Raw genomic sequence first — 26,726 nt, 5'->3', positions numbered from 1 at the left:
AGGCACAGTCACTAAACTAAATTGTTGCAACTCACTTCCTCTTGCCTCTCTGGTTCACTCCACCAATTGTGGTTGTGAAATACATCTTAGGGAAGAAACAATATCTAAGCATTAAAAAGAAAATATCCCACTTTGCTCCTCTTCCTCCCTAACACCAAACTGCTCTTGCATACAAGATAATTTTTAAGTTATAAGATTGATATTAACACAATCATTGATAAAGAGAAAAAATGACCAACTAACGATGCTAGAATACTTATGCAAGCCCTAGAGTTAAGGGTCTCAGTGTGGACATCTTTCCAGAAATGGAAAACCAACCAGAAAGCTCATTACCCTGCATCAGCTGAAAAGCTAAGCCACAGCCATTTCCCCTAAAGTTCTGTTTCTGGGAGAATGAGATCTTCAAGAATAACTCTTGCCCCTTGATGCGGCAAAGTCAAACAAGAGTGATGGCAACAACTTGCAAACATGGTAATTCCTGCTCTAATTTTCCAGCACTTAAAACAAAATCCCCACTCAATACAAAGTTTCTGTGCCTCTTGCCTGAAATCAACAAGAAACAGCTCACCTCCCCAGACTTTTCTCTGCCCAGTTAAAAGCAATCTGCAGCCCAGAGATTCAGACCTAGACACACACATTTACAACTGTCTTGATCTCAGCAATAACTGGGAAAGCTTTGTACTCAACTCCCACAACTTAACCTGTCATTTAACCCTTTCCACTAGTGCTCCCTAATCAGACTGCTTCCTGTCTTGAAACAGAAACCCCTATAATCCCCACTACCCTCATCCCCAGAACACAGCCCCTAGAAAACCTAGCTTGTACAGTTTGCACATAGCATGCTCTCTTCAAAGACCCTGCACACAAATACACAAGACACAAAAAGACAGTCAAGAGGAGAGAGGGGTCTGCTCAAGAGGGTAATTTTTTTTTTTTTTTTCTGTGTGGACCTGGGTCATTTGGGGGTATTAGGTCATCTCTTAGCCTTGTAGTGTGATTTCTCAGCTGGATATATGTATGTGCAGGATGAAGGGAGTAGGAATAAGGGGTAAAAAGGTTACTATGTTTTTCAGCAGGTGAGGGTGAGAGGTGTAGATGTATATACTGCTGACTGGGGTAAGGCAGACAGACCCACACAGAAACAAGGCCTGGCCCCGCTGGCTTTCATATGGATAAAAGGAGGGGCTCTGGACGCCTGATCACTAAGTCTCATTTCCTCATTACTCTCTAACCCAGTGTTCACCAGAGTGTTTTATAGTCACCGGTTCTGTGGGATGCAAATAGAAAGGATACTGAGGTCAAATACATTTAGGAAACACTGCATTAATAGAATCTTCAGTTTGGTCTACTGCAGAAATTTTCAGAGCCTTTACTATGCTAAAATGGCCTTTCTCTATATATAGAGAGAAAATAGTAACAGTATGCAAAAGTGATACTCAAAATATTTAACAATTGGTATAGCATAGACTCCAACAAATCAGAATGGATTTCAGCCATAAACTGCCAGTACCACTCTCCTCTTGAGAATGGCTCAGGCTGAATATCAGCCCATGTAGGATGCATTGTTTCCAAAAGTTTTGCCCAAAGAACTCTATTTTTATATGCTATCTCACAGAACTGGTGAGAAATGCTCTGGCCACTGCTGGGACCTCATCTTTCTAGGGATGGGGTTAGGGCTCATGATTCTGGCCCCTGGGGTTCAGAAGAACGGCAGCCCTGGCAGTGACTCCTAGTAGCACCAGCTGATAGACTTGACCGTAGCTGTAGTGGAAACAGATTTCAAAAGACAGATGTTCCTTTGTCCCAGCTGTTCCGGGGACTTTGTCCCTGGTGGGTCAGCAGATGCCTGTCCAGGTGATGTTTTCGGCCAAAGCTCTTCTCACAGCGAGGGCACTGGAAGGGCTTCTCCCCAGTGTGGGTCAGCCAGTGTCTCACAAGGTGGTGCCTTCGGCCAAAGCTCTTCCCACATTCAGTGCACACGTGACACTTTGGCACGGGTGGGGCACGCTGCCGTTTCCTTGTGCCAGGGCTCTCTCCAACCTCTTGGCCCTTGCAGGATTTGCCTTCTGCATGCACTCTCTGGTGGCTGGCCAGATGGGAGTTGCATCGGAAATTCTTACCACACTCAGAGCACCTGCTGGGCTTGTCATGTAGGTGGGTTTTCTGGTGCCTGATGAGGTGATGTCTTCGCCCAAAGCTCTTCTCACACTTGAGGCAGCTGTAGGGCCTCTCCCCAGTGTGTGTTTGTTGATGCCTGGCAAGGTGGGAGCCCCACACAAACTGTTTCCCACATTGGGGGCATGTGTGGGGTCTTAACAGGGAATCCATCTCTGTGCTACACAGCAGGTTTGAGAAGCCGTCTTCCTGAAGAAAAGGGGGCCCCAGGAGCATTCCTCTGGAGCTCCTGTGCATGGAATCCCAGCTCTCATCATGCTCTGGGTTCCAGAGAACAGTATCTTCAGAAACGCTGGATAACATTCTGGGAGGTTCTGCTTCTAGTTCAGGGGTATCCCCCTCATGCTCACTTCCATCTCCTGTGGAGAAGGGGAAATACCAACCCCAAGAGAAGAGTCACAACATTTCCTAAGTCACAAATGAGGTTGTCTGATACCTGCCAGCGCCCAGACTTGACCCCAGAAGGGCTGAGAGAACATAGTCTAATGTCGTACAAGATAGTGCAACAGATATAGAGGTTAAAAGCCTAGGCTTAGGAGGCAGATTACCCAAGATGGAATCTCAGCTTTCCCACTTAACGTCTCTAAACCTTCATTTCTTCTGTAAAATGGGAAGAAATACCTCTCTCTCAGGTGGTTATAAGATAGATAGCACAGGACCTGCACATAGTTTAAGTACGTAGTAAATGGTATATGCTATTGTTATTATTTATTACCATTATTTATTTACTACTATATATTACTATTAATCAGCATCTGCTATCTAAGCATAGATGGAGAGGGTTACAGAATGTGCTGCAATTGTCACTGGCTGAATGACAACTGTCAGCAATCCTCAAGGCATTCCTGAAATGGGTGGGAGGTTGACAACAATATCCACAACTAACATTTATTGAGTGCCTATTACGTGCTTGGCACTGTTCTGTTCTAATATTCTAATATATTCGTATATTTAATTTTCACAATAATTCACAGATGAAGAAACCAAAGGGAGTTTTATTACTTTTCAAAGGTCCCACAAGTACAGTCCAGAATTCCAATCCACAAAGTGCCTACTACACCATGCCGCTACGCTCCCTTGCTTTTGAAGAAAAAGATCTCTAAACCTTTCGTCTCTGGAACTGAGGCAGAGTAGGGATGAGACGAACATGGAATGATGATGCCCTGAACTGTGAAGGAAATGGCTGAAAGCCTATTCTAGGTTCTTACCTGTATATGTGACCCTCAGAATGTCCCTCTCCTCTAAGTCCTGGGGGTCAGGGACCCATTGTTCTTCTCCTCCTTCTAGTTGAGAAAGCATGTCCAGTTTGGGAATTGGAAATCCTGCTCGTGGGGAAGAAAAACAGAGCTGTCAATTAGTTCAACAGCAATTCTATATTTCTGAAACCATCAAACAAAAAACTGTTTCCTATTGTTTGGAACTCTAGACAAAAGAAGGTCAAGAAAGAAACATCTCCCCACCCCAACCTCTTCCCCCACCCATCTCTGTTAAGTCCCTCTTCTCTGCCTAGAAAATCACTCTCCTTCCCAATGAACCTGTTTTCTTCCACTCAGATTTTCCAGCCCAACTGGCCTTTCTGGGCATAACTTCACTTTAGTCCTCCTACAACAGTCCTACCCCCTGCATCCCTGTCTTCCTCTATATGGTTCCCAAGTTTACAAGGACCCGGTTCCAGTTCTCTCTGCTTTGTGAGAACCTCCTAATTCCCAACCAAGAAAAACCTCAAGTTCTGTACTCCACAATTCAGCATCAATTGCTTTTTTATTTATTTATTTTTAATGATGCTTTACTCTCTCATTCTCTTGGGATTGGCCCTAGTGTTCTTTCTCTGGCAGAAGCATAGACAGATTCCCTGCCACAGAAGGGGTTCTAGACAGACACTATCCAATAGCCCTGAAGCAGATGGCTCTGTCCTCCCAGAGTATAATCTTCTAGTGGCTGGAGAAGGTCATGCTTACTCAGAGAGACTACTATCCCACAGTTTTCTTGCATGACATATTCTCCATAAAAGTCTGTCTGAGAGGGGTCCAGGCTCCGCCACTCCTCCTGAGAGAAGCACAGTGACACATCCTTGATGGTTACCAGGCCCTGAAACAAAATGTAGCATCTTCTGTCAGCAGCTGTTTTTCAAGGAAAATGTGATTCAGTATGAAAGGCTAATTTAGTAGAGGAGAGAGGGTGAGAAATGATCTGAAAAAAGAGCTGCCCAGAAGTCCCTGGGTAGGGCACACAGTTTTGGTAAAGGGGAAATAAGGAGAAGAGTGAAGGTAGATGGTCAAGGAGTGAGTGAGTGTAATGTTACTGGAGGAATTTCCCAAGTGGGGCCATGAGAAGCTGGAGGCACCACAAACTCATCACCCCCTCTGTTGACAGGTGTCTACTCAGTCACTTCTCCCTGGCCTTACTCTTTTGAAGAAGAAATTGTGTACCATTTCCTCCTCCTTCCACTGGACCTTGCCTTTTCTATCAGCACAAAATGCTACAGATAAAACATTCTTTCTTGCCTCCCTTGCCACAGCATTAAAGATATGAGTTGGCTCACATGATCATCAATGGTATGTTCATCTTATAATTGAATAGAATCTATCCCTTTCCAAGGGGTCATAAGACCCTTGGAAAATTAAATGGAGCCACAAGAAAGGGAATTCTTGAGGTTAGGGTTTTTTGGGGTTTTGTTTGCTTTGTTTTTTGTTTTTTTATTTATTTATTTAGAGACGGAGTCTCACTCTGTCACCCAGGCTGGAGTGCAGTAGCGCAATCTCGGCTCACTGCAACCTCCACCTCCCAAGTTCAAGCGATTCTCCTGCCTCAGCCTCCTGAGTAGCTGGAATTACAGGCACCCACCACTACACCCAGCTATTTTTTTGTATTGTTAGTAGAGACGGGATTTCACCATGTTGCCAGGCTGGTCTCGAACTCCTCACCTCGTGATTCGCCCACCTCGGCCTCCCAAGGTGCTGGGATTACAGGCGTGAGCTACCGTGCCTGGCCATATCTTTATATTTTTAGGCAGCACAGTATGGTGGTTAGGAGCTCAGAATCTGAAGCCAAGTGACTCAGCTTTGCCACTTTCTCACAGCATGACCCTACACAAGTGCCTTAATCTCTCCCTGCCCCATTTTCTCATCTGTAAAATTGGGTAACTTGAGTTGTTCTCAGAATTACATGAGTTAATATACATACAGCACCCAGAAAATGGCATACGTGATAAGCACTCTGGGGGTGTACTCCTATTAGTACTAACACTATTATTATTAGCTTTCCACAGCTCTCCTATTGCCTTCTGAATCTAAACCTATTTTCCTCCCAGGTTCTGCCCCTCTTTATATCCTTCTTCCTCTTCTTTTCCATAAATGTTCCATCATCCACCCAATCCTTCCACTTTAGGTTCTTCTAAGCTTTCTTCAGGTCCTCTTTTCCTAATCTTTCCAGATTTATTTCCTAAGGGAAGGTAGTTATTCTTAAAATCCTCCTGTGGATAACAAACACAGCCATCCATTAAAAACCCTAACCTTGACTAGGCACGGTGGCTCATACCTGTGATCCCAGCACTTTGGGAGGCTGAGGTGGGCAGATCACCTGAGGTCAGCAGTTCAAGACCAGCCTGGCCAACGTGGCAAAACCCTGTCTCTACTAAAAACACAAAAATTAGCCAGGTGTGGTGGCATGTGCCAGTAGTCCAGCTGCTTGGGAGGCTGAAGCAGGAGAATTGCTTGAACCCAGGAGGTGGAGGTTGCAGTGAGCCAAGATCGTACCACTGCACTCCAGCCTGGGCGACACAGTGAGATTCTGTCTCAAAAACAAAAAACAAAGCAAACAAAACCCCAAAAAACCCTAACCTCAAGAATTCCCTTTCTTGTGGCTCCATTTAATTTTCCAAGGGTCTTATGATCCCTTGGAAAGGGATAGATTCTATTCAGTTATAAGATGAACATACCATTGATGATCATATGAGGCAACTCATCAATGGGCTGCTGCGAAAGCAATACAAAGGCACCAGTGATGGGACCACAGGAGAGGCCAAAGGAAGCAGAGCTCACCTGTGATCCAGCTGCAAGAAGTGCAGCTGCCATCTCCCAGTCTCCAGTGTTCCCCTCCTGGGGAATTGCAGGAACCCAGGGAGCAGACTGAGCTGATGAGGAGAGAGAAGAAACATTAGAGAATAACTATCTACCCTTTCTCAATAGGGCCTGGGCCCCATTTTAGAGAGGCTTAAGGGCCACAGCTTCTGTATCTATGCCCGCTGGTAAAACTCAAATGCGTAAATGTAGATGAGAAGGCCATCACTCAAAATGTTCTGAAAGGGTATCAGATGGCTTTTAGTTAGACTAGCTATAGTTTGAATTTACAGTACTTGAATGTAATTTTCATCTAGTAAAGTGCAGCTTACTGAGTGAGTTATCCAACGGTAATCAGGTTGCTGTCATTTCCTTCATCTCCCTCATTCAGTATCACTAATTATGCATTTGTATGTGGAGGGAGTAATTATGAAGAAACAAGAGAAGCCCAGTTGCATGGTTTGCTGAATTCAGAAGCCTATTTTGTACCTGTGACCAGGTCTCAAAAAGAATGGACTGGTCCTGGTAAAGTTTATGCTATTTAGTCCATGGCAATTTGGAGATTTTTAGCCCTACTTCTGGAACAAATATTAGGAGACTACGCACTGTGCTTCCCACACACTGTGGGCTCTCACCCTTCTCCTGAAGGGACTGTGGCTCCTCTTCAAGGTCGCAGCACAGGTGCTCCAGAGGCCCTGGTGCTGTTCTCCATGGCCCCTCTTCCTTGCTTCCCCTTTCCACCTGGGGCTCTGCTCCATCCAGCTGTACATTGATTGATTCCCATCCTGTCCCCAGAGCTGCTGTCTGTTCTGAAAGCATTTTTGCTGCAGACCCAAATTGTGACCTGGAACAAATTCATATCAGCAATGCCCATGAAAATGGGAAAAGAGTGATATTCCTAAGGGAGTTATGAAGAACAGGCCCAGGGATAATAGATGAAACTAGATAGGAGGAGCTTGCTGGAAGATGAACTTTAAAAGCTTGATGTGTTCCGATCAACTGAGCCTGCACCAAGCTTCCTGGAGGAACTAAGAAATTGGCAGGTGCTATGTAGCAAAGCCACTAACTGGTATTTTGTGGACCTCATGATGGAAACAGAATATACCTGAAGATTAGAAGAAGTTCATTTAAAAAAAAAGAACTGTCCCAGAAATTCAAAGGCTATCCATTTAATTTCAAGCACATGAAGTACAGGAAAGTAAGCAGTTTGGAAACATACAGGAAGAAATACACATAGACCTGCACTCAACAAGATGGATGTAATCACACAGAAGATTTTCTGCCACAAATCACAGTCTCATCAGTTTAGAATGAAATGATTACTATAGGTAGAAGTCCCAACCAAGGGGCGTATTTGTATCATGAGCACACACCTCTTTCATGAGGCTGAGCCAAAAGGTACCTCACTTGGGACAAGCCTCAACAAAAAGGCAATGAGAACTGGTAGTAAATACGGTAGAAAAACTAATAACTTAGAAAGCAGGTGTAAGACTCCAAAGTAACCCTAACAAGTAAGAGAAATTGTTGGTCAGTGAGGAGCTGAAGTGTAATCAGGAAAAGTAAAAAGGAACAGAAAGAGTTTGAACCAGAGCTGGAAAAGGGGGAAGAAGTACTGCTAACATGACCCAGATGAACAAACCTGTTTGTCAGGCACCAGTCAGATCTCGTTAGAAAAATATATTCAGTTTGAAAGAAGCATATGGAGAAGCCAGGGTGTGTCCATCAGAAGACATGAAAGTCAAGAAAGGGATGGGAAATACAGCCACTGGGAAAGTTAAAAATGTCGGATGTAGTTTTTTCGGTCTGGAGAAGGCTGATGAATGATGTTACTAATGAATAAAAACAGAGGTCCCTTCTATCTCTACATAGGTCAAACAGAAAAAATGGGTCTTGATTGCAAGCGAAGAGATTTAGGTTATTATTATTTTTTAATTATTAATAATCCTGCAGTGTACAAAACCAGATAGTGGGCTCTTCTTTTTCTTTGGACATCTTAAGAGCAGGATAGATCACACTTCTGTTGTGATAGGGCTTTATGGCAGAGAAATAATCTGAGATCTGAGAATCTCTTTCTGCTTGGCAACATATTTTGGGTATTCTTATTCAATAACCAAACACTCGAGTCCGTGAAAGACTTCCAAGAGCAGTCAGAAACTTGGTAACTATCCTGGCTTACTTACATCCTTTTAATAACATTTGCAAGAACCTTGAAGGCCAGGGTAGGTAATGACAGATGTCAAGTCATCTATTTTCTTGCCTATTTGTCTTTGACAAAAGAGGTAGGTGGGAACCCTAAGCCAATGCACAGGAAAAACAAATTCCCCTTTCATCTCAAAAGTCCAAAGATGGCTCAGGGCCTCATGGGAGCACCCTGGAGGTTTCCTTTTCAGAGACTTTTCATGAGAAAGGAAAATTTTTGCTAAAGCAATGAAGGGAAACTTCCATTTTAGCTCTCTTCTCTGAATTCCAGCTCTGTATCCACTTTTAACACACAGGGCACTAATTCCCCCTCTTCATCCCATCTTTCTGGTTCTCTAGCCCCTGTGCAAATCCTCCCTGAAGGCTTTACCTCTAGCTACATATCTGGACACTTGTCTCAAACCCTTTCTCCATCTCCCCCAGGTAGCAGAGTCTCTTAATAGGAAGCCTCTTTCTGTAGAGCCCACTGGGCCAGCTGTTAGCCTTTCTATACCACTGATAGAAATCCGTGGAAGTGCTAGCAAAAATCTCAGCAAAGGATGGGATGGGTACCTGTCCTCAGCCTGCATTTCCTAAGATGTTCACGCAGAGCCAGCACCTGGGCGGTTAAGGTGGTAGCCCTAACCTCGTTTCTCCTGGTTCCAGGATGATCCCATGCCCACTGGAGTCTGCGTTCTAGGGCTTTCATTTCCCCCTTTTCTTCACACATACGGGTAGCAAGGGACCTGCAAAAGGAAGTTTTTGCAGCCAGTGCTGATGAACAGAAAAGGGGCCATGTTATAAAAATGAGTAGCCCAAGGGCACACGGACGAGTTGTGCTCCGTCCATCAGAGAACCCTGGCCCCTGCCACGGGTGGGGCATGGGCGGGACGGGAGCCTGCTCAGGGGTAAGGTTGCTTCTTCCCTCCTTCTTGTCACAGTGCCCCTGGAAAGGGTCAGATTTCAGAGAATCCGAGCAAGGCAGAAGTGGAGCAGGGGAAGTGAGGTCAGAAAACAGGTTTCCCATTAGCTGGGGCATGAGCAAGTGAAGAGAAAGGGAGCCACGGGGTAACCTGTGCGCGAGTGACAGCGGCGGAAGCCCGCAGGGCCTGACAGCTGCGATGGGCACGGGGAGACAGGGCGAGGGGCGGGCACAGAATGTCAGCGGGGCAGACCCCCGGGAAAGGCAGCAACCCGGAAGCCGCGCCGATCCTCCTCCCCGCCCCCATGGGTGACCGAGCCCCCACCCGCCGCCCCGGGAAGCCAGGAGTCCCTCCCTCCAGCCGCAGCTCCTTCCAGCCCGGCTCCACTCACCCCCGGTCGGCTTGGCCCGCGGCCCGGTGCCTCCCTCCCGGGCGCCGCCTGCCCCTCCCCTCCGCCCTCCGCTTGCGTCTGGGAGCCGGCGGCCGGCAGAGCCAGAGACAGGCGGAGACGGCGGCCCGGCGGGCGCGGGCGGGGCGGGCACAGGAAATCCCCGCCCGCTTCCGGGGCTCGGCGGCGGCGGAGGCGCGGGGAGTGGGAGGGAGGGGCGTGGGAGGGAGACGCGTGGGAGCGGGGAGGGGCTGCGGCTGAGGCGCCCCCGAATTGGCCGAACCCGGGACCTCCGCGCCCCCTGCCTTGGGGAGGGTACGGCCCGAGGCGCTTGGAGGGCGGTGGGCACCGGGATAGCAGCCTGCCGTGGCCACTTGCCCGCACTCTTGCCAGACTGACCATTTTCCGCTCTGGCTACGGGGCCTCCCACGGAGTTGTGTCCTCAGGGGTTCATCAGTTACCTGGAATTGCATAACGGCCCGATACAGGCCAGACCGAGGCCGAGAGTGGTTTCTCCAGACAAGAGTCTGGAATTCCTCAAGTAGCTTACTCTCTAGTTTTCACAATAGGATAAAGGGCTTGAGAGACACTGAAGAGGAGTCACTCATTCTGCCTAAGGGGAAGTCAGGTTGCTATTTGAAGTAGGCCTTGCGGCTGCTGTCCAATTTGCGGGAGCCGTAGCCGCAGGTGACACGTGAGCTCTCCAAATGTGGCTGGTCTGAACAGAGATGTGTTCGAAGATTTAGAAGATTTAATTTAAAAACTGATATTTTGGGTATATTGGGTTAAATATATTAAAATTAATTTCACTTGGTTTTAACTTTTTAAATGTGGCTACAAATAGTTTTAAAATTACAAATATGGCTTGCATTATATTTCTGTTGGATAGTGCTACCTTGGAGCATTAAGATGGATTTGACTGGAAAAGATGAGAAGGGCCTACAAACAGTGAGTAAACCCATTACTGTTAGAATCTGTTTATAACTTACAAGTCACATTCACATTCCTTATTTCATCATTACAACAATTTTGAAAAATTTTATTTAGTAGACTTAAAAAATAAGTGACTCACTTAAGGTCATATGTGACAACCATTCCTTTAATACATATTTATTTTCTACATGCGCCAGACACTGTAACTAAATGCGGGAAATTAAAGAAAGGATTCACAGTCTGGGGAACCACACGTCAACAAATATTTGCAATAAAACATAGTAGATGCTAAAACAGAGGAATGTACGCTGCACTTGGAGCAAAGAGAAGTGAGCATGTATGCAACGGAGGTCAGAGAAGGCCTCCCTCTGACAGAAATCGTGAGGCAGAGAAGAGTTGGGAGGGCTCTGTAGTGAAAAAGAGGAAAATGCAGTAGACACGCAGTTGGGAAGGGTATAGAGCATATTCTAGGAGCAGATCATGGGGGGACGTGGGGGGAGTAGTAGAGCCAGAATTTTTATCCCAGGTCTGGAACTAAGTCCAGGGATTCTTTTCACTTATGCTACCACTGGTGATAAATATAAGATGTGTTAATTGGGGTAGGCTAGCAAAACCAGTATCTCGGACCTTGACTCCAGAAAGGCTTATGTTCATACAAGTCACAGTGTGGTAACAAGTTGGTTGGGGCCAGAGGGTGGGGTCTGTACTTCTTGCATTCATTGAAGGACCAGGCTTCTTGCATTTGGTGGTTCTACCATGCCCTGAGGCCTTGGTAATGTAGCCAAATCTGTGGCCCTCAGATAAGGGAGGCTGGCTGTGGTTAACTTGTCAGAGATATTAGGGGCCAGTCCTGGAAGTGCTGTGTATCATTTTCACCCCAATGCCTTAGCGGGAATTTATGCGCATGGTTACATGGCCCCACCCAGCAGGGTGGCTGGGAATAAAGTATGTGTGCCTCCTAGAAAAGGAAATGGGGGCTGGTGGACACAGCCTTGCCTCTGTCACGCAGAGTTAAATTGAACATAACCAAGTACCTAAACCTGACTTTACCTGAAAAGAATGTTTGGAAAGAACCGATAGATATTATAATAGCTCAAACTCTCCTCGACTGTTTTGGGAAACAAATCAGTGTGAGATTGTTTCCTTAAAAAAAACAAAACAAAAAAAAGGCCAGGCGCAGTGGCTCACGCCTGTAATTCCAGCACTTTGGGAGGTCGTGGCGGGCGGATCACGAGGTCAGGAGTTCAAAACCAGCCCGGCCAACATAGTGAAACCCCGTCTCTACTAAAAATACAAAAATTAGCTGGGCATGGTGGTACGTGCCTGTAGTCCCAGCTACTCGGGAGGCTGAGGCAGGAGAATCACCTGAACCCAGGAGGTGGAAGTTGCAGTGAGCGGAAATCGTGCCGTTGTACTCCAGCTTGGGCAGCAGAGTGAGACTTCGTCTCAAAAAAAAGAAAAGAGGCTAAATGTATACTATTTCTTTATATCAGAATCTTTTCTTTTTAAAAATAACTTGTAATTTTAAATTTGTGTAGTTACATAATAGGTGAATGTCTTTATGGGGTACACGAGATATTTTGATGCAGGTATGCGATGCATGATAATCACATCATGGAAATCAGGTATCCATCCCCTCAAGCATTTATCCTTTGTGTCACAAACAATCCAATTATACTCTTTTAGTTACTTTAAAATGTACAGTTATTATTGACTATAGTCACCCTGTTGTTCTATTAAATACTAGGTCTTATTGATTCATTCAAACTATTTTTTGTACCCATTAACCATCCTCACTGTCCCCATTCCCCCATTACCCTTCCCAGCCCCTGGGAAGCATCCTTTTACTCTCTATCTCCAGGGTTTCAATTGTTTTGATTTTTAGATCCTCCAAATAAGTGAGAACTTGTGATGTTTGTCTTTCTGTGTCTGGCTTATTTCACTTAACATAATGACTTTCAGTTCCATCCATGTTGTTGCAAATGACTAAATCTCATTCTTTTTTTATGGCTGAATAGTGCTCCATTGTATATAAGTACCACTTATTCTTTTTTTTTTATTTTTTTATTTTTATTTTTTATTTTTTTATTTTTTATTATTATTATACTTTAGGTTCTAGGGTACGTGTGCATAACGTGCAGGTTTGTTACATATGTATACTTGTGCCATGTTGGTGTGCTGCACCCATCAACTCATCAGCACCCATCAACTCGTCATTTACATCAGGTATAACTCCCAATGCAATCCCTCCCCCCTCCCCCCTCCCCATGAAAGGCCCCGGTGTGTGATGTTCCCCTTCCCGAGTCCAAGTGATCTCATTGTTCAGTTCCCACCTATGAGTGAGAACATGCGGTGTTTGGTTTTCTGTTCTTGCGATAGTTTGCTAAGAATGATGGTTTCCATCTGCATCCATGTCCCTACAAAGGACACAAACTCATCCTTTTTTATGGCTGCATAGTATTCCATGGTGTATATGTGCCACATTTTCTTAATCCAGTCTGTCACTGATGGACATTTGGGTTGATTCCAAGTCTTTGCTATTGTGAATAGTGCCGCAATAAACATACGTGTGCATGTGTCTTTATAGCAGCATGATTTATAATCCTTTGGGTATATACCCAGTAATGGGATGGCTGGGTCATATGAAGTACCACTTATTTTTTATTCATTCATCTGTTGATGGACACTTAAATTGCTTCTAAATCTTGGCTATGGTGAATAGAGCTGCAACAAACATGGGAATGCAGATATCTCTTTGATAAACTGATTTCCTTTCTTTTAGGTATATACCCAGCAGTGGGATTGCTGGATCATATGGGAGCTCAATATTTAGTTTTTTTGAGGAATCTCCAAACTGTTCTCCCTAGTAGTTATACTAATTTATATTCCCACTAGCAGTGTATGAGGGTTCCCTTTTTTCTACATCCTTACCAGCGTTTGTTATTGCCTGTCTTTTGAATATAAGCCTTTTTAACTGGAGTGAGATGATATTTCACTGGAGTTTTGATTTGCATTTCTCTGATGATCAGTAATATTGAGCACCTTCTCATACATCTGTTTTTCATTTGTGTGTATTCTTTTGAGAAATGTCTATTCAAATCTTTTGCCTATTTTTTAACCAGAGTATTAGATTTTTTTCCTATAGAGTTGCTTGAGATCCTTATGTATTCTGGTTATTAATCCCTTATCAGATGAGTAGTTTGCAGATATTTTCTCCCATTCTGTGTGTTGTCTTTTCAATTTGTTGATTGCTTCTTTTGCTGTGCAGAAGCTTTTTAACTTGATGTGACCCCGTTTGTCCATTTTTGCTTTGGTTTTCAGTACTTGTACAGAACCTTGTCTTAAACATCACAAGGAATAAATGCAAAATGTCCTTATATTATGCTTTGGTGTGCCATCTCTTTAGTTGTCAATTAACAAACTCTGCAAGGTGTAGATCTGCATGGGTTCAGGGACATTAAGTGAGCCAACAGGCACAATCAGGAATTGAGCCCTAGTCTGACTTCTCACCGGGTGCACCTTTCACCAGAGTGGTACCTTACCTTTTACAGAAATTTTAAGGACAAGTACAAACTCCTATGCAGTGTTACAGCACGAATTAATTAAATATGCATTGAGTAGCAGGCAGATGATTCCATCTTTTTCAGACTTTCTGATGGAGGAGTTTCAAGATCAGCTTTGAAGGTGAAATGTAGGAAGGGCATCCCATGTAGCATCAGAAGGCAGAAATGGACATGCTGTGGCATGTTGTGGAATGAAGAACACACATGTGGGGGTGTCAGTCTAGAGTAGAGAAGAAACAGGGAAATTGATAGAACAGTGGATGAAGGTAGTGGATGAATAATTTTTTATTTGCTATATCAGGTGATAGGGAGTCGTTATATTTGTGTTTAAAAGGAAGTGATACACCTGATGGTCCTAATTATATCTTTGTAAGGAGACTTGGTGGTCCTGGGCTGCTCTGTTGATGGAATTCTGGTAACTGGAATGAGTCGGGCACACAGGTGGATTCTAATGTGTGGAAAACAGAGTTCCTTGGGACATAGCAGCATTCTTCCTGCAGCTGTTGGTCACAAGTAGATATAGGATATGACTGTGAGATTGAGTGGCTGCAGTGGTGAACACAATCATTTAAGGTAAAATAAAGCCAAGGAACTGAGAGACTAGAGTGCTAGCAGGGATGGGGTTCAAAATATTTAACTACCACTACTAGCATGGCATGGACCTGTCAAAATAGACGTAGCCCATAATGCTGGTGCAGGGTCCTGCAGGTACCTTGTTGTGTTAGATGATTACTTTTTGTTTCTGAATTGTGAAGAGATCTGTTGAATCCTGATGAGGGGCTAGAGCATTAAGGCATGACATTGAAGAGGATTGACAGTGGCTATGAAAATATTTCAGTATTTTCGCAAGGAATACAATTATACTTGCACATACTCATATGCAGGAGATGCATTGTCCACGTGGATGTTGAAGTCACTAGGAATAATGAAGGCATTATGGAGAGAGGGATAGTAAGCCAGTTGATGGAGTCTTAAATGAAAGGTGACCAGGAGTATTGTAGGTAATAATAACAAGGAGGAGTGTGTGTGGAATAGTTTGATGGCGTGTGCTTCAGTGCAGCTGGACGTTATTTACAGAGGAAGGATGAAAATGGTACTTGAAGCAGCAAGGAAGAGAAAAGAGAACATTTACTGCACTTGTAACTCTCGGTGATATAAAGCAATGGCTTTCAAATATATGTATATAGCTGGGTGCAGTGGTTCATGCCTGAAATCCTACTTATTTGGAAGGCTGAGGCAGGAGGATAGCTTGGGGCTAGGAGCTTGAGACGAGCCTGAGCAACATAGTGAGACTCCACCTCTAAAGCAAATTAGCTGGACTTAATGGTGTGCACCTGCAGTTCTAATTACTTGGGCAGCTGAGGTGAGAGGATCACTTGAGCTCAGGAGTTCAAGGTTAGAATAAGCTACGATTGCACCATTGCATTCCAGCCTGAGCAGCTGAGCAAGACTTCGTGTCTAAAAATAAATAATTTTTAAAACCCACAAATATATGTGCATATATATGTGTGTTCAAAGTATATATTGTGATATACAGCAAGAAATACATTTATTTTTATTTTATTTTATTGAGACAGAGTTTCGCTCTTGTTGCCCAGGCTGGACTGGAGTGCAGTGGCGTGAACTTGGCTCACTGCAACCTCTACCTCCCAGGTTCAAGTGATTCTCCTGCCTCAGCCTCCAAAGTAGCTGGGATTACAGGTGCGTGCCACCATGCCCAGCTAATTTTCTATTTTTAATAGAGACAGGGTTGACCATGTTGGTCAGGCTGGTCTTAAACTCCTGACCTCAGATGATCCACCTGCCTCATCCTCCCAAAGTGCTGGGATTACAGGTGTGAGCCACTGCACCCGGCCAAAAAATACATTTAGATTATGATCCAGCACACCCATCATTTATTTAATTGAAACAAAATTTTCATAAAACAATGTTTAACTACATACAGTATATGCTGAAGTTTTATATTGTTACTTGATTTAAAGTTTTCTGTTAACTATCCACTAAATTAATTTCACAACTCACTAGTGGGTTGCAAGCCACCATTTGAAAAGCCTTTATTATATAGATTGTAGGATTTAAAAATTGCCACCTCTTTCGAGGGCTGAAAGGGAAGCGTGCTATTTCCATAAGAGAGAGCCAGGTTTCAGTTAGATAAAGGGGGTAAAATAAACATCCATCATAGAAGTTGAAGGATATAAGGAATTTTATGGATGACTGACCCTGAATTACATAGGTTACAGTGGAAGGAGTAAGGGGTTGTGCTGGGGTTGGAGCCTGATTCATGTTAGGCAATGTAGGCGACTCTAACAGGGTAAGAATTTATATGATGAGGAATGATCTGGAGGGTAAGGCTTCTTGTGTGAGTATGGGAAGCAAAGATCTAGGGCATGATGGGATTAGTAGTCATCTAGTAAGGTGGATAATTAGTTCTAATTATAGACTGCTCTCTCGGTCAGCTAATCAGTGGTGAGGTGAGGTGCAATGGTTGATTGGGCTGAGTAGAAGTTGTATGGGTCATAGAATGAAGATGTCACTACAAGTGTGCTGAGCTCTGTCGGCCCTCTTTCAATCCTGTTGTGGACAGGTTAAGGCTACAGGAGGGGTATATTTCCAGAAGTACCAGAGCTCTGAGGGTGGGTACCTTACATCATACTTGGCAATGGGGTTGGTAGTGGGAGTGGTATCAAGGTTTAAGAGGTTCTGTGGCCTACCCTTTTAATTGCTACTGTTCTTGATATTGAGGGAGAGGGAATGAGTGGCCTTACCAGAGGGTAGGTAACAGTTTCTTGTGGACTCTTTATGTAGGAAAATTTTAATTAAAAAAAGCAGCACTAAATTAAGAAGTAGGCAGGAGTTGTGGTAGAAAGTTCAGGAGTTCGAGACCAGCCTGACCAACGTGGAGAAACTCCATCTCTACTAAAAATACAAAATTAGCCGGGCATGGTGGTGCATGCCTGTAATCCCAGCTACTCGGGAGGCTGAGGCAGGAGAATCACTTGAACCTTGGAGGCGGAGGTTGCGGTGAGCCAAGATCGTGCCATTGCACGCCAGCCTGGACAACAAGAGCAAAACTGTGTCTCACAAAAAAGAAAGAAAAAGAAAAGAAAAGAAATAGCACTAAGTTAAGAACCAAAGGCTTTGTTTTTGATCTTGGCTATGTCTCTAGGTGACAGATTAGATCCTTAACCTCATCTGTCAAATAGATATGTCATTCTTCTTTTCCTTAAAAGCTGTTATGATGACCAAATTAAGAAAAAATAGGCCGGGTATGGTGGCTCACACCTATGATCCCAGCATTTTGGGAGGCCAGGGCAGGCGGATCACCTGAGGTCAGGAGTTCGAGACCAGCCTGGCCAACATAACGAAACCCTGTCTCTGCTAAAAATAAAAAAATTATCTGGGCTTGGTGGCAGGTGCCTGTAATCCCAGCTACTTGCAAGCTGAGGCAGGAGAATCACTTGAACCCAGGAGGCGAGATGTTACAGTGAGCCGCGATGGTGCCACTGTGCTCCAGCCTGGGTGACAGAGCAAAAAAAAAAAAAAAAAAGAAGAAGAAAGAAAAAAGAAAAAGTATAGGCATGTGATATGAGTTTATAAAGCCCAATTCAAATGTAAGATGTTGGCAATGGGCATTACTTGGTAGAAATAATTTGTAGTCAGTGTAGATAGTGAACCCTAGGCAGCTGTCAGTGACAGGATTTAAAGATTCTTTTGATGGTGGGACACGACACAGAGACACTTGGATAGATTAAAGGCAGATCTCTTTGTTATGTATAGCTCCAAAGCAGAGAAGGTTGCCATGCAGGGCCACATAGAGGGTTGCACCCAAGGACAAAGAAACTTCATGCTGGAGCTGCAGGAGGCTTATGTATGGCAAACAGGATGGCGTTAGCAAGGTATGTTGGGTTTCCCAGTGATTGGATATTTTGAATAATTCTGTGGCCTAAAGAAAGAGGGGGCTGGGCTGGGCACGGTGGCTCATGCCTGTAATCCCAGCACCAGCACTTTGGGAGCCCAAAGTGGGCAGATCACGAGGTCAGGAGAATGAGACCATCCTGGCTAACATGGTGAAACCCCGTCTCTACTAAAAATACAAAAAATTAGCTGGGCGTGGTGGTGGGTGCCTGTAGTCCCAGCTACTTGGGAGGCTGAGGCAGGAGAATGGTGTGAACCCAGGAGGCGGAGCTTGCAGTGAGCTGAGATTGCGCCACTGCACTCCAGCCTGGGCAACAGAGCAAGACTCCATCTCAAAAGAAAAAAAAAGAAAGAGGGGGCTGGTCTTGGGTGTTAAGGATCTGGGGACCTCTGGCAGATGGGTATTGTATATTTTAACTTAGGAGTGTTAGAGCCTGATAAGGGAAGTAGTTGGGCTAGGAGCTTGCTACACTGTTCTCAAGAGTAACTGAGAGTTCATGACATCAAGACTGGGTCAAGACAGCACTTGTGAAATATGTTATACTAGGACAGCTTCTAAGTGGTGTAATTTCAAATTGTCATTTTTTAAAATAGCGCAAAAACTTGCTCTAAGCAGACTTATTTGCTTCATCTTATATTTCATATAAGCATTTTGTTGAACACTGCATTTTAGTATGCTACAGAAAACGTACTCTTTAATTCTGTCATCTATGACTTAAAAATATTTTAAGTAGGCCATATTGTTGCATCATTATAGACAAATACCTGGCACCATCTAGGACCCAGTGGCAGAAAGAGTTAGAAGCTGGGTTAAATTATGAGATCATAAATACTTATTGCATATAATGGTTGGAATGATAGTCTCAAAGTTGTTTTCCATATCCGTTTAGGATTATTTTCTTACTGTAGAGCTGTGGTAGTAGTTTTAAGATGTTCTCTAGTTGAGATAGGAAAAACCAAAGTGATTTTCCCTACTCTCTACTCTCAGTCACTCAGTGCAATACTTCTGACACCAGATTTGTAGGTTTTTTCCCTGCACACCAAGCATTTCTCAAGTGTATACCAGTGGTCATCCCCTAATTTGTGTTAGCAATGCTGGCACAATCTTCCAGGAGATAACATCAGATCCCACAGCTTAAGGGCTCAGTCCCATAAGACTGACTACTTTAGATGCCAATTGAAAGCTCCAAGTTTTGACCTGTGCTTCTGGCTGGCTATACATCTCCTCAAGAACAAAAATCTTTCTTCTTTAGAGATTATTTCTCTATTTCCCAAGCAGCAGAATCACGTATCTTTTTCTTTCCCTAAGACATACTTTTCCTTCTTTTTTTTTTGGCCTCAACATCCTCTGCAGAGCTGTTTTTACTTCCTGGTTCACTATAGATGAGACTATAGATGAGAGGGTTCACCAAGGACGTGATCACACTGTACTGAACACAGACCACTTGCCCCAACACCGAGCCTGAAGTAGAGTCTGGGTGTCTGAAAAAAGCTATCCCATAGAATGAGAGAACCACAGTGAGATGGCAAGGGCATGCGGAGAAGGCTTTGCCTTGGCCCTCAGAGGAGCGGATGCTCAGTATGACAGATGTGATTCTAGAGTAAGAGAAGAAGGTTAGGGAAAGTGTCAGTAGCCCCCAGAATGCCCATGACACAGCTAGAAGAATCTCATTGACAGTGGGATCAATGTAGGACAGAGGGAAGAATGGAGGCAGCTTACAGCTAAAATGGGGATAATGTCAGACCTACAGAAATATAACTTGTGGATGAAAAGACTGTACATCAAGGAAATCAGAAATCCCGCTACCCAAGCAATGCTCACAATCACCATACAGAGAGGTCTGTTCATGACCATGGTATAGACCACAGGGTGGCAGATGGTAGCGTAGTGATCACAGGCCATGGCAGAGAGCAGACAAGCTTCTGTTCCCCCAGAGAGAGTGAAAAAGAAACTCGGTGAGGCAGCCCCACATTGAGATGTTTTTCTTTTGAGAGGAAATTTTGTAGCATCTTGGGCACAGTAACTAGGAGTAGCTGAGATTCAGAAAGGACAGATGTCCAAGGAAGAAGTACATGGGTCTATGCAGGTGAGAATCAGCCCTGATCTCCAGGATCATTACCAGCTTCCCTGTCAAAGTCAGGAGATGAATCACCAGGATTAGCACAAAGAGCATGGTCTGGATCTCGGCATCACTGGAAAATTCCAGAAGGACAAACTCAGGACTAACATTGACATTTATTATGGTTGCTTCCCTCAAAAGAAATGAAGGGTTCTCTACTTGGCAGGGCATTCATCTGAGTCATTCTCACTGAACAGGAGTTTTCTACTTAACAGATGAGTATATCTCTTACCTATGGCCCAAAATGGGAAACTTGGGATAAGGAAGTGTCATCTTAAATACAATCTCCTCACTTGCCCTTCTTTCCTACCTTCTAGCACTGTCTCTGCATGATCTTGAAGCCTTCACTCTATACCTCCATCACTCTTTAGTAAAAGTACCAAGTGCATACGAATCAGGTAGGTCCTGGAGTCAAAATGAGACAAACCGCCCCAGTGGCAAAGCCTGGAAAATCTTCTCTGGGTAAGCGTTGGGAGGCCTATGGGAAAATGATTCCTTCTCAGAATGGTAAGATCATAGACTCACACTATGTAAGGATATTTACATATTATACTTTAATCCCTTCATTTTACAAATGAAGAGAATGCATTGCCTATGGTCTCATAGCAAAGTGAGGACTAGGTTGGGACTAAAACCAGTCAAGGTTGAAACTAGAACCAGGTGTTTCAGCTAGTCTTGTATGCGTCCAAGTGCATCATACTTCGTGGTTTTGAATTGTTAGAGCTGAGTCTTGTGTGGTTAGCGGATCATGTGCAACTTTGCTAGTAGGGAGTTCGCCTCTTAAATTTTTTCCTTCAGCTCCCCACGCATCTAAATCTTTTGTGAGGAGATACATTGAAAGGGTAAGTCTGGCTCCATGAATGTCCCATCTGTATAGCTGCAAAGTATCCTGATTTAGAAGGGTCCTGGGCTCTGGCTCTGTTTACTTTTTTTTTTTTTTTTTTAGACAGAGTCTCACCATGTTGCCCAGGCTGGAGTGCAGTGGCACATTCATGGCTCACTGCAGCCTTGACCTCCTGGGCTTGAGTGATCTTGCTGCCTCAGCCTCCTGAGTAGCTGGGACTACAAGTATGTACCACCATGCCCAGACATTTTTTTTTCATTTTTATTTTCTGTAGAGACAAGGTCTTGCTATGTTGCCCATGGTGGTCTTGAACTCTTGGGCTTAAGCCATCCACCTGCTATGGTCTCCCAAATTGCTGGATTTACAGGCACAAGCCACCACACCTGGCTTAGTAGGGAGTTCACTTAAATTGTAATATATGCCAGTATTCCTTGGCTCTGACACCCAACCAATGGTCTCTATAGTTCTGTGTCAACTGCTACTGAAGTGGAAAGAGCACTAGTCTTAGAGTAAGGGGCTTAGTTTGTCCTGGCCCACACATTCTAGTGGGATCATCTGGGAAGAGTTCACTTTTTAAAGCCTTAACTTATTTATTTGTAAAACTGAGTAAACGAAATAAATGCCCTTGTAAACCATATAGCCTATGATCTGCTATACAAAAATAAAATTTATATATGTATGAACAAAGACTGACATTGAATTTTGAAAAATAGATTTCTCTACTGGGTATTAGGCTGATGGACATTTTTCTTTTTCTTTTAATTTATATATATTTAGAGGGTACAGTGAAGTTTTGTTACATGGATATATTGTATAGTGGGGAAGCCTGGGCTCTTAGTGTAGCCATCACCTGAATAGTGTACATTTTACCGCTTAAGTAATTTCCCATCCTTTAGCCCCCTCCCACCCTCCTACCCTTCTGAGTCTCCATTGTTATTTCTCTGATGTTGTAAAATTATTTTTTCATTGAACATATATATATATATATATATATATATATATATATATATTTGCGTGCATGTGTGCAGTAAAAAGGACTTGGAGATTTTCAGGAAATACCCAGCCTAGTTTTGTTTTCTCCAGAGATAAAAGGCAAAGGAGAAACCTGAACTGAAGTGAGAGAAAAGTGCTAGGGCAAAGGAAGCTGAACTTCTAAAGAAAAATTTGTCTCATGGTCTCTTCCCCCCATCATCATTGGACATCTCAGTAGTTTGATTCCACTTGGGTACATGTGACTGGACCAGATGCCCTCTTGAAATGCCCCAGACCTAGGATCCCAGAACACTGCCCCAACAGTGTTTACAAAGTCTATTAAACAGAATCCTGTATGCTCTGTGATAGCACTTCAGGGGCCACCATATGTGTTGAGGGGATGAGGAGTTAGAGGGTGCCTCTCTGCCCTCATAGCCACCCCAATCGATTTGTCTCTCCTTTTATCTGTTTAATAATACTTGTGTAGTAGGATTTCATTGAAGCAAGGATTCCATGACTAAATCCCTTTCTAAAACTACAACTTTAATGGCCAGAAGAAATAAAAATCTCTATCCCTATTCTCCACTCTCTTCATTTTTGATCCTCCAGGAAATCTCCCTCCTACTCTTCATCTGGCTGCTGCAGCTAGTAACACATTTTAAAATAAAAGGCTAACTTTTTTGGGGATCCAGAACTTGATACACAAAGAAACAGAATAGAAAGATTCCAGATGGAGGAAGGGCAGAAGCCTCAACCTTCTGGCTCAGCCATTACTTGGTTGACTGAGGTAGCAGTGTTTGACTTTGAGAAACACACATCCCTAATCTGTGTCCAGTTTCCTCCTGTGTAGGAGGATATGGGGCTTGGACCTGTTGTTTTTGCAGATCCCCCCCCCCCCCGTTACATATGTCTGTATGCCTCCGGGTTTCTCTCACCAACCTTGCTGAGCAGAGGTGCTCTGGGTCTGACAGGTCTTCTGACTTCTGAGCTGGGCTGCCTGCCATAGGGCACTGCTGCTGGAAGGAGACTTGGTTCCTGCAGCTGGAGTTGAGAGGCCTCCAGACAGACCCCAGGAAAAGTGGACTTTGCTTTCCAGTGAGTGATATGACCAGAGACAAGTACAGACAGGCAGTGACTTAAAGCCAAAGTGTTCAGGTATCTGCTGGCACAGGCATGGGTCTTTTTGGAGATGGCTGTCTTAAGACTTAGAATTTTCTCTTGTTTTATCACCTTTTACTCCCTCGGTCCTGAGGAGAACTCCTGATCAGTTTGTGTGATTTCTATTTATTCTTTCGTCAAATCCCTGGGATCTTGTGCCAGGCAGGCCCTGGTGTGGGGTGGTAAGAAGGGGCCCCAGAGAGTCAGGAATTGCTCAGTGCTCATGGATGAGGTGGCATTAGCCAGAGCAAAGGGGCCTCTGGTCCCGGGACAGAGTGGCTACTGACATGGCTGTTACCAAGAGAAGTCTGGCTAAGGACACAGGAGTGTAGAAAGCTCCTAGCCACAAATTCTACTAATTAAGAATCAAGGGATCAAGAAGCTCTGGAAAGGATTAGTCTTGTCTCTGATAGCTCTGATTCTGAACATGAGTTTGTATATGCCCATGCACACCTATACCTAGGTAAACACAGTTGAAAAGTTTCATTACTCCTATGATGCCATTTACTTTTTAACTATTCTTGCTTCTCCAACTCTCAGCTTGGGCTCTTACCTCCTATTTCACAGAGATAATCTTCCTTTCCCTACTTTAGTTTTATTATATCTCCGCCTATATGTTGGGCTTTACCACTGTTATTGCTCAAGTTTTTCCTATTTGAAAATGAAGTGGGCACAATTAGTAGCCCTTCCTCCTCTGGAGAGAGTTGGCTTCCCTCAAACCAGCCTTAGTTGTCCTGGGAATGGCAGGGAAATACCAGCTGTGCTAAAGAAACATGGTGAGTACAGACACAAGAAAGATGAAACCAAAACTTTGGCTTACCTCTGTAAACTGGGAATTACTCTTCTGTAACAGGACTAAAGGGAAGCTAAGCATTTGGAGTATAAAAGAAAGCCTAGGCCAGGCACAGTGGCTCACATCTATAATTCCAGCACCTTTGGAGGCCAAGGCGGGCAGATCACCTGAGGTCAGGAGTTCGAGACCAGCCTGGCCAACGTGGTGAAACCCCATATCTACTAAAAATACAAAAATTAGCCAGGTAGGTGGCAGGTGCCGGTAATCCCAGCTACTCAGGAGGCTGAGGCAGGAGACTCACTTGAACCCGGGAGGCAGAGGTTGCAGTGAGCCAAGATCGGGTCGTTGCACTCCAGCCTGGGTGACAGAGTGGGACCCTGTCTCAAAAATAAATGCATAAAAATAAAAATAAAGGCTATCCAACTCCAGGCTGTTTGATCCCCCAACTACTTCCTTGTCTTTGCTTCTCTTTATAGCCAGTTTTTTTTTTTTTTTTTTTTTTGGAAGGATAGTCTATGCCACAATCTCCTCCTTCACTTCTCAGTCCATTGTCATCTCTTTTTTTCTGCTACCTCTATCACCTCTAGGGACAATTCACTTACTATATTCAGAACACCAAGATATACATAAAGACTACAGTTGATTGGTGAGCGTTGCTGGACTCAGGTGGAGAAGGCTTTGCCTTGGCCCCCAGAAGAGCAGATGCCCCGGTCAATTCTGGAGTAGGAAGAAAAGATTTGGGATACTTTATGATTCCCTGTGATATGGTTTAGATGTTTTGTCTTCTCCAAATCTGAGGTTGAAATGTGACCTCCAGTGCTGGAAGTGGGCCTAGAAGGAGTTGTTTGGGTCATGGGGGCAGATTCCTTATGAATATCTTGGTGCTATCCTAGCGGTACTGAGTGAGTTCTCATTCTACGAGTTCACATAAGATCTGGTTGTTTAAAAGAGCCTGACATCTCCTTTCTTTCTCTCTTGCTCACTTTCACCATGTGACACACTGGCTCCCCTTCACCTTCCACCATCATTGTATGCCTTCTGAGACCCTCCTAGAAGGAGATACCTGTTCCGTGCTTCAGGTACAGCCTGCAGAACCATGAGCCAAATAAACTTATTTTCTTCTAAATTACCCAGTCTCAGATATTTCTTTGTAGCCATGCAAATGAATGAACACAGCCAGATGTCCGGAGCTGCACGCCCCGGCCATAGCGAATGATGGCTGACGATTGAAAACACCTGAGCTATATTCATTTCCACCGCACACCTTCTCCCTATCTTTGCCTTTTTTCCCTGTACTAATACCTCGTTGAAGATGGCGCTCTTCCTGCTTCTTCTTCACCCATTTTTCCCGCGCCCGTGAAAATTACTACCTGACAGCGCAGGTGCAACATGACGTTGGACTAGAGAAACCAATACCTATCTGGCCACGCCTCCACTATGAGATCATTTTCGCCTTGGCCCAACCCCTTCCCCTCCAAGTGTATATAAGGCACTGCATTACCGCCATTAAACGAGACTTGATCAGAGCACTGTCTTGTCTCCATTTCTCGTATCTCTTGTTCCCCAAATTCCCACCCCCTCCTCCAGGGCCTGCTTCGACTATCCCGCGGGCCGGGATACGTGGCGCCCGAACAGGGACCTGGAAACGAGGGACTCCGTGAGGAAGAGGACGCCAAAGGACGGTCGACCGCTAACAAAGACAAAAGGAATTAAACCGATCACCGCGGGAACCTGCCGCGTCTGAATCGAAGGTAAGTGACGCGTCCGAAATGGGACAAGAATTAAGTCAAAATCAAATATATGTAGGACAATTAAAAGAGGCTTTAAAGATACGAGGAGTAAAGGTTAAAGGTAATGACTTGTTTAAATTTTTTGATTTTGTAAAAGATACTTGCCCTTGGTTCCCACAGGAAGGAACTATTGATATCAAAATATGGCGTAGAGTAAGGGATTGTCTTCAGGACTATTATAATACTTTTGGGCCAGAAAAAATTCCTGTGACCGTTTTCTCTTATTGGAACCTCATTAGAGATTTAATAGATAGGAAGGAGGTCGATTCGCAAGTCATGGCTGCGGTCGCTTAGACAGAGCATATTTTAAAGGTGAGCTCCCGTTCTAACCTTGCAAAGCCTCCGCAAGATACGGAGGAGGGTCTCATTTCCCTCGAGGGTGATCGTGGGAGTGGATCCCAGTGGATGTGCGGATGGCTGGGCGGGTCTTGCATGTTTGCAGTTTTTGTAAATTTGTCGAGTACCATCTGAAAATAATTATTACTATTCAGTGATTCTCAAGCTTTCTCAATTTTGGCAGTGTATATGAACCACCTGAAGATTGTATTTTAATTGGTTAAAACAATGGTTCTCATTGAGTTTCAGCCTTCAGTGTGCATGAAACTCACTTGGGAGGCTTGTTCAATCACAGCTTGCAGAGCTCTGCCCTCCAAGTTTCTGATTTGCTGCGTCTGGGGTGCAGACCATTATTTACTTATCTACCATGTACCCAGGTGATGAGGTTTTTGGTCTTGTAGGCATGCTTTGCGTTTACAAGATTTAAGAGCAGTAAATATCACTATGATCCTTATGGGTGCCTTACAACCAGGATTACCTTCACCGGTTGCGATTCCTCAAAAATATTTTAAAATCGTTATTGACCTTAAAGATTGCTTTTTTACAATTCCCCTTCACCCTGCTGACCAGAAAAGATTTG

The 26,726-nt window shown here is 44.2% G+C and overlaps 1 protein-coding gene and 1 pseudogene across 8 annotated transcripts in view; both read right to left on the bottom strand.

The window, feature by feature from the left end:
• Window positions 1-1,248: 1,248 nt before the first annotated feature.
• Window positions 1,249-26,726, bottom strand: part of LOC105492916 (zinc finger protein 641) — a 57,868-nt gene continuing 32,390 nt past the window's right edge. Inside the window, exons 1-6 of one of the 8 annotated variants that reach the window (XM_011760292.3) lie at window positions 9,726-9,859; window positions 6,869-7,077; window positions 6,216-6,307; window positions 4,134-4,263; window positions 3,384-3,497; window positions 1,249-2,534 (exon numbers count right to left, since the gene is read on the bottom strand). In XM_011760292.3, the coding sequence (XP_011758594.1) occupies window positions 1,780-2,534; window positions 3,384-3,497; window positions 4,134-4,263; window positions 6,216-6,307; window positions 6,869-7,052 (1,275 nt within the window). In that variant the 5' untranslated portion in view covers window positions 7,053-7,077; window positions 9,726-9,859 and the 3' untranslated portion in view covers window positions 1,249-1,779. Of the gene's footprint in view, window positions 2,535-3,383; window positions 3,498-4,133; window positions 4,264-6,215; window positions 6,308-6,839; window positions 7,078-8,984; window positions 9,159-9,725; window positions 9,860-26,726 lie in introns of those variants that run through there. The other 7 variants (XM_011760288.3, XM_011760294.3, XM_011760293.3 and 4 more) reach the window with 7 other exon arrangements.
• On the bottom strand, window positions 19,438-20,307 carry LOC139356486 (olfactory receptor 8S1-like; annotated as a pseudogene).

This window comes from Macaca nemestrina, chromosome 10, assembly GCF_043159975.1.
Source record: "Macaca nemestrina isolate mMacNem1 chromosome 10, mMacNem.hap1, whole genome shotgun sequence".
NCBI lineage: Eukaryota > Metazoa > Chordata > Mammalia > Primates > Cercopithecidae > Macaca > Macaca nemestrina.
The sequence above is the reverse complement of the archived record's forward strand: the minus strand, read 5'-3'. Positions and strand labels throughout refer to the sequence as shown.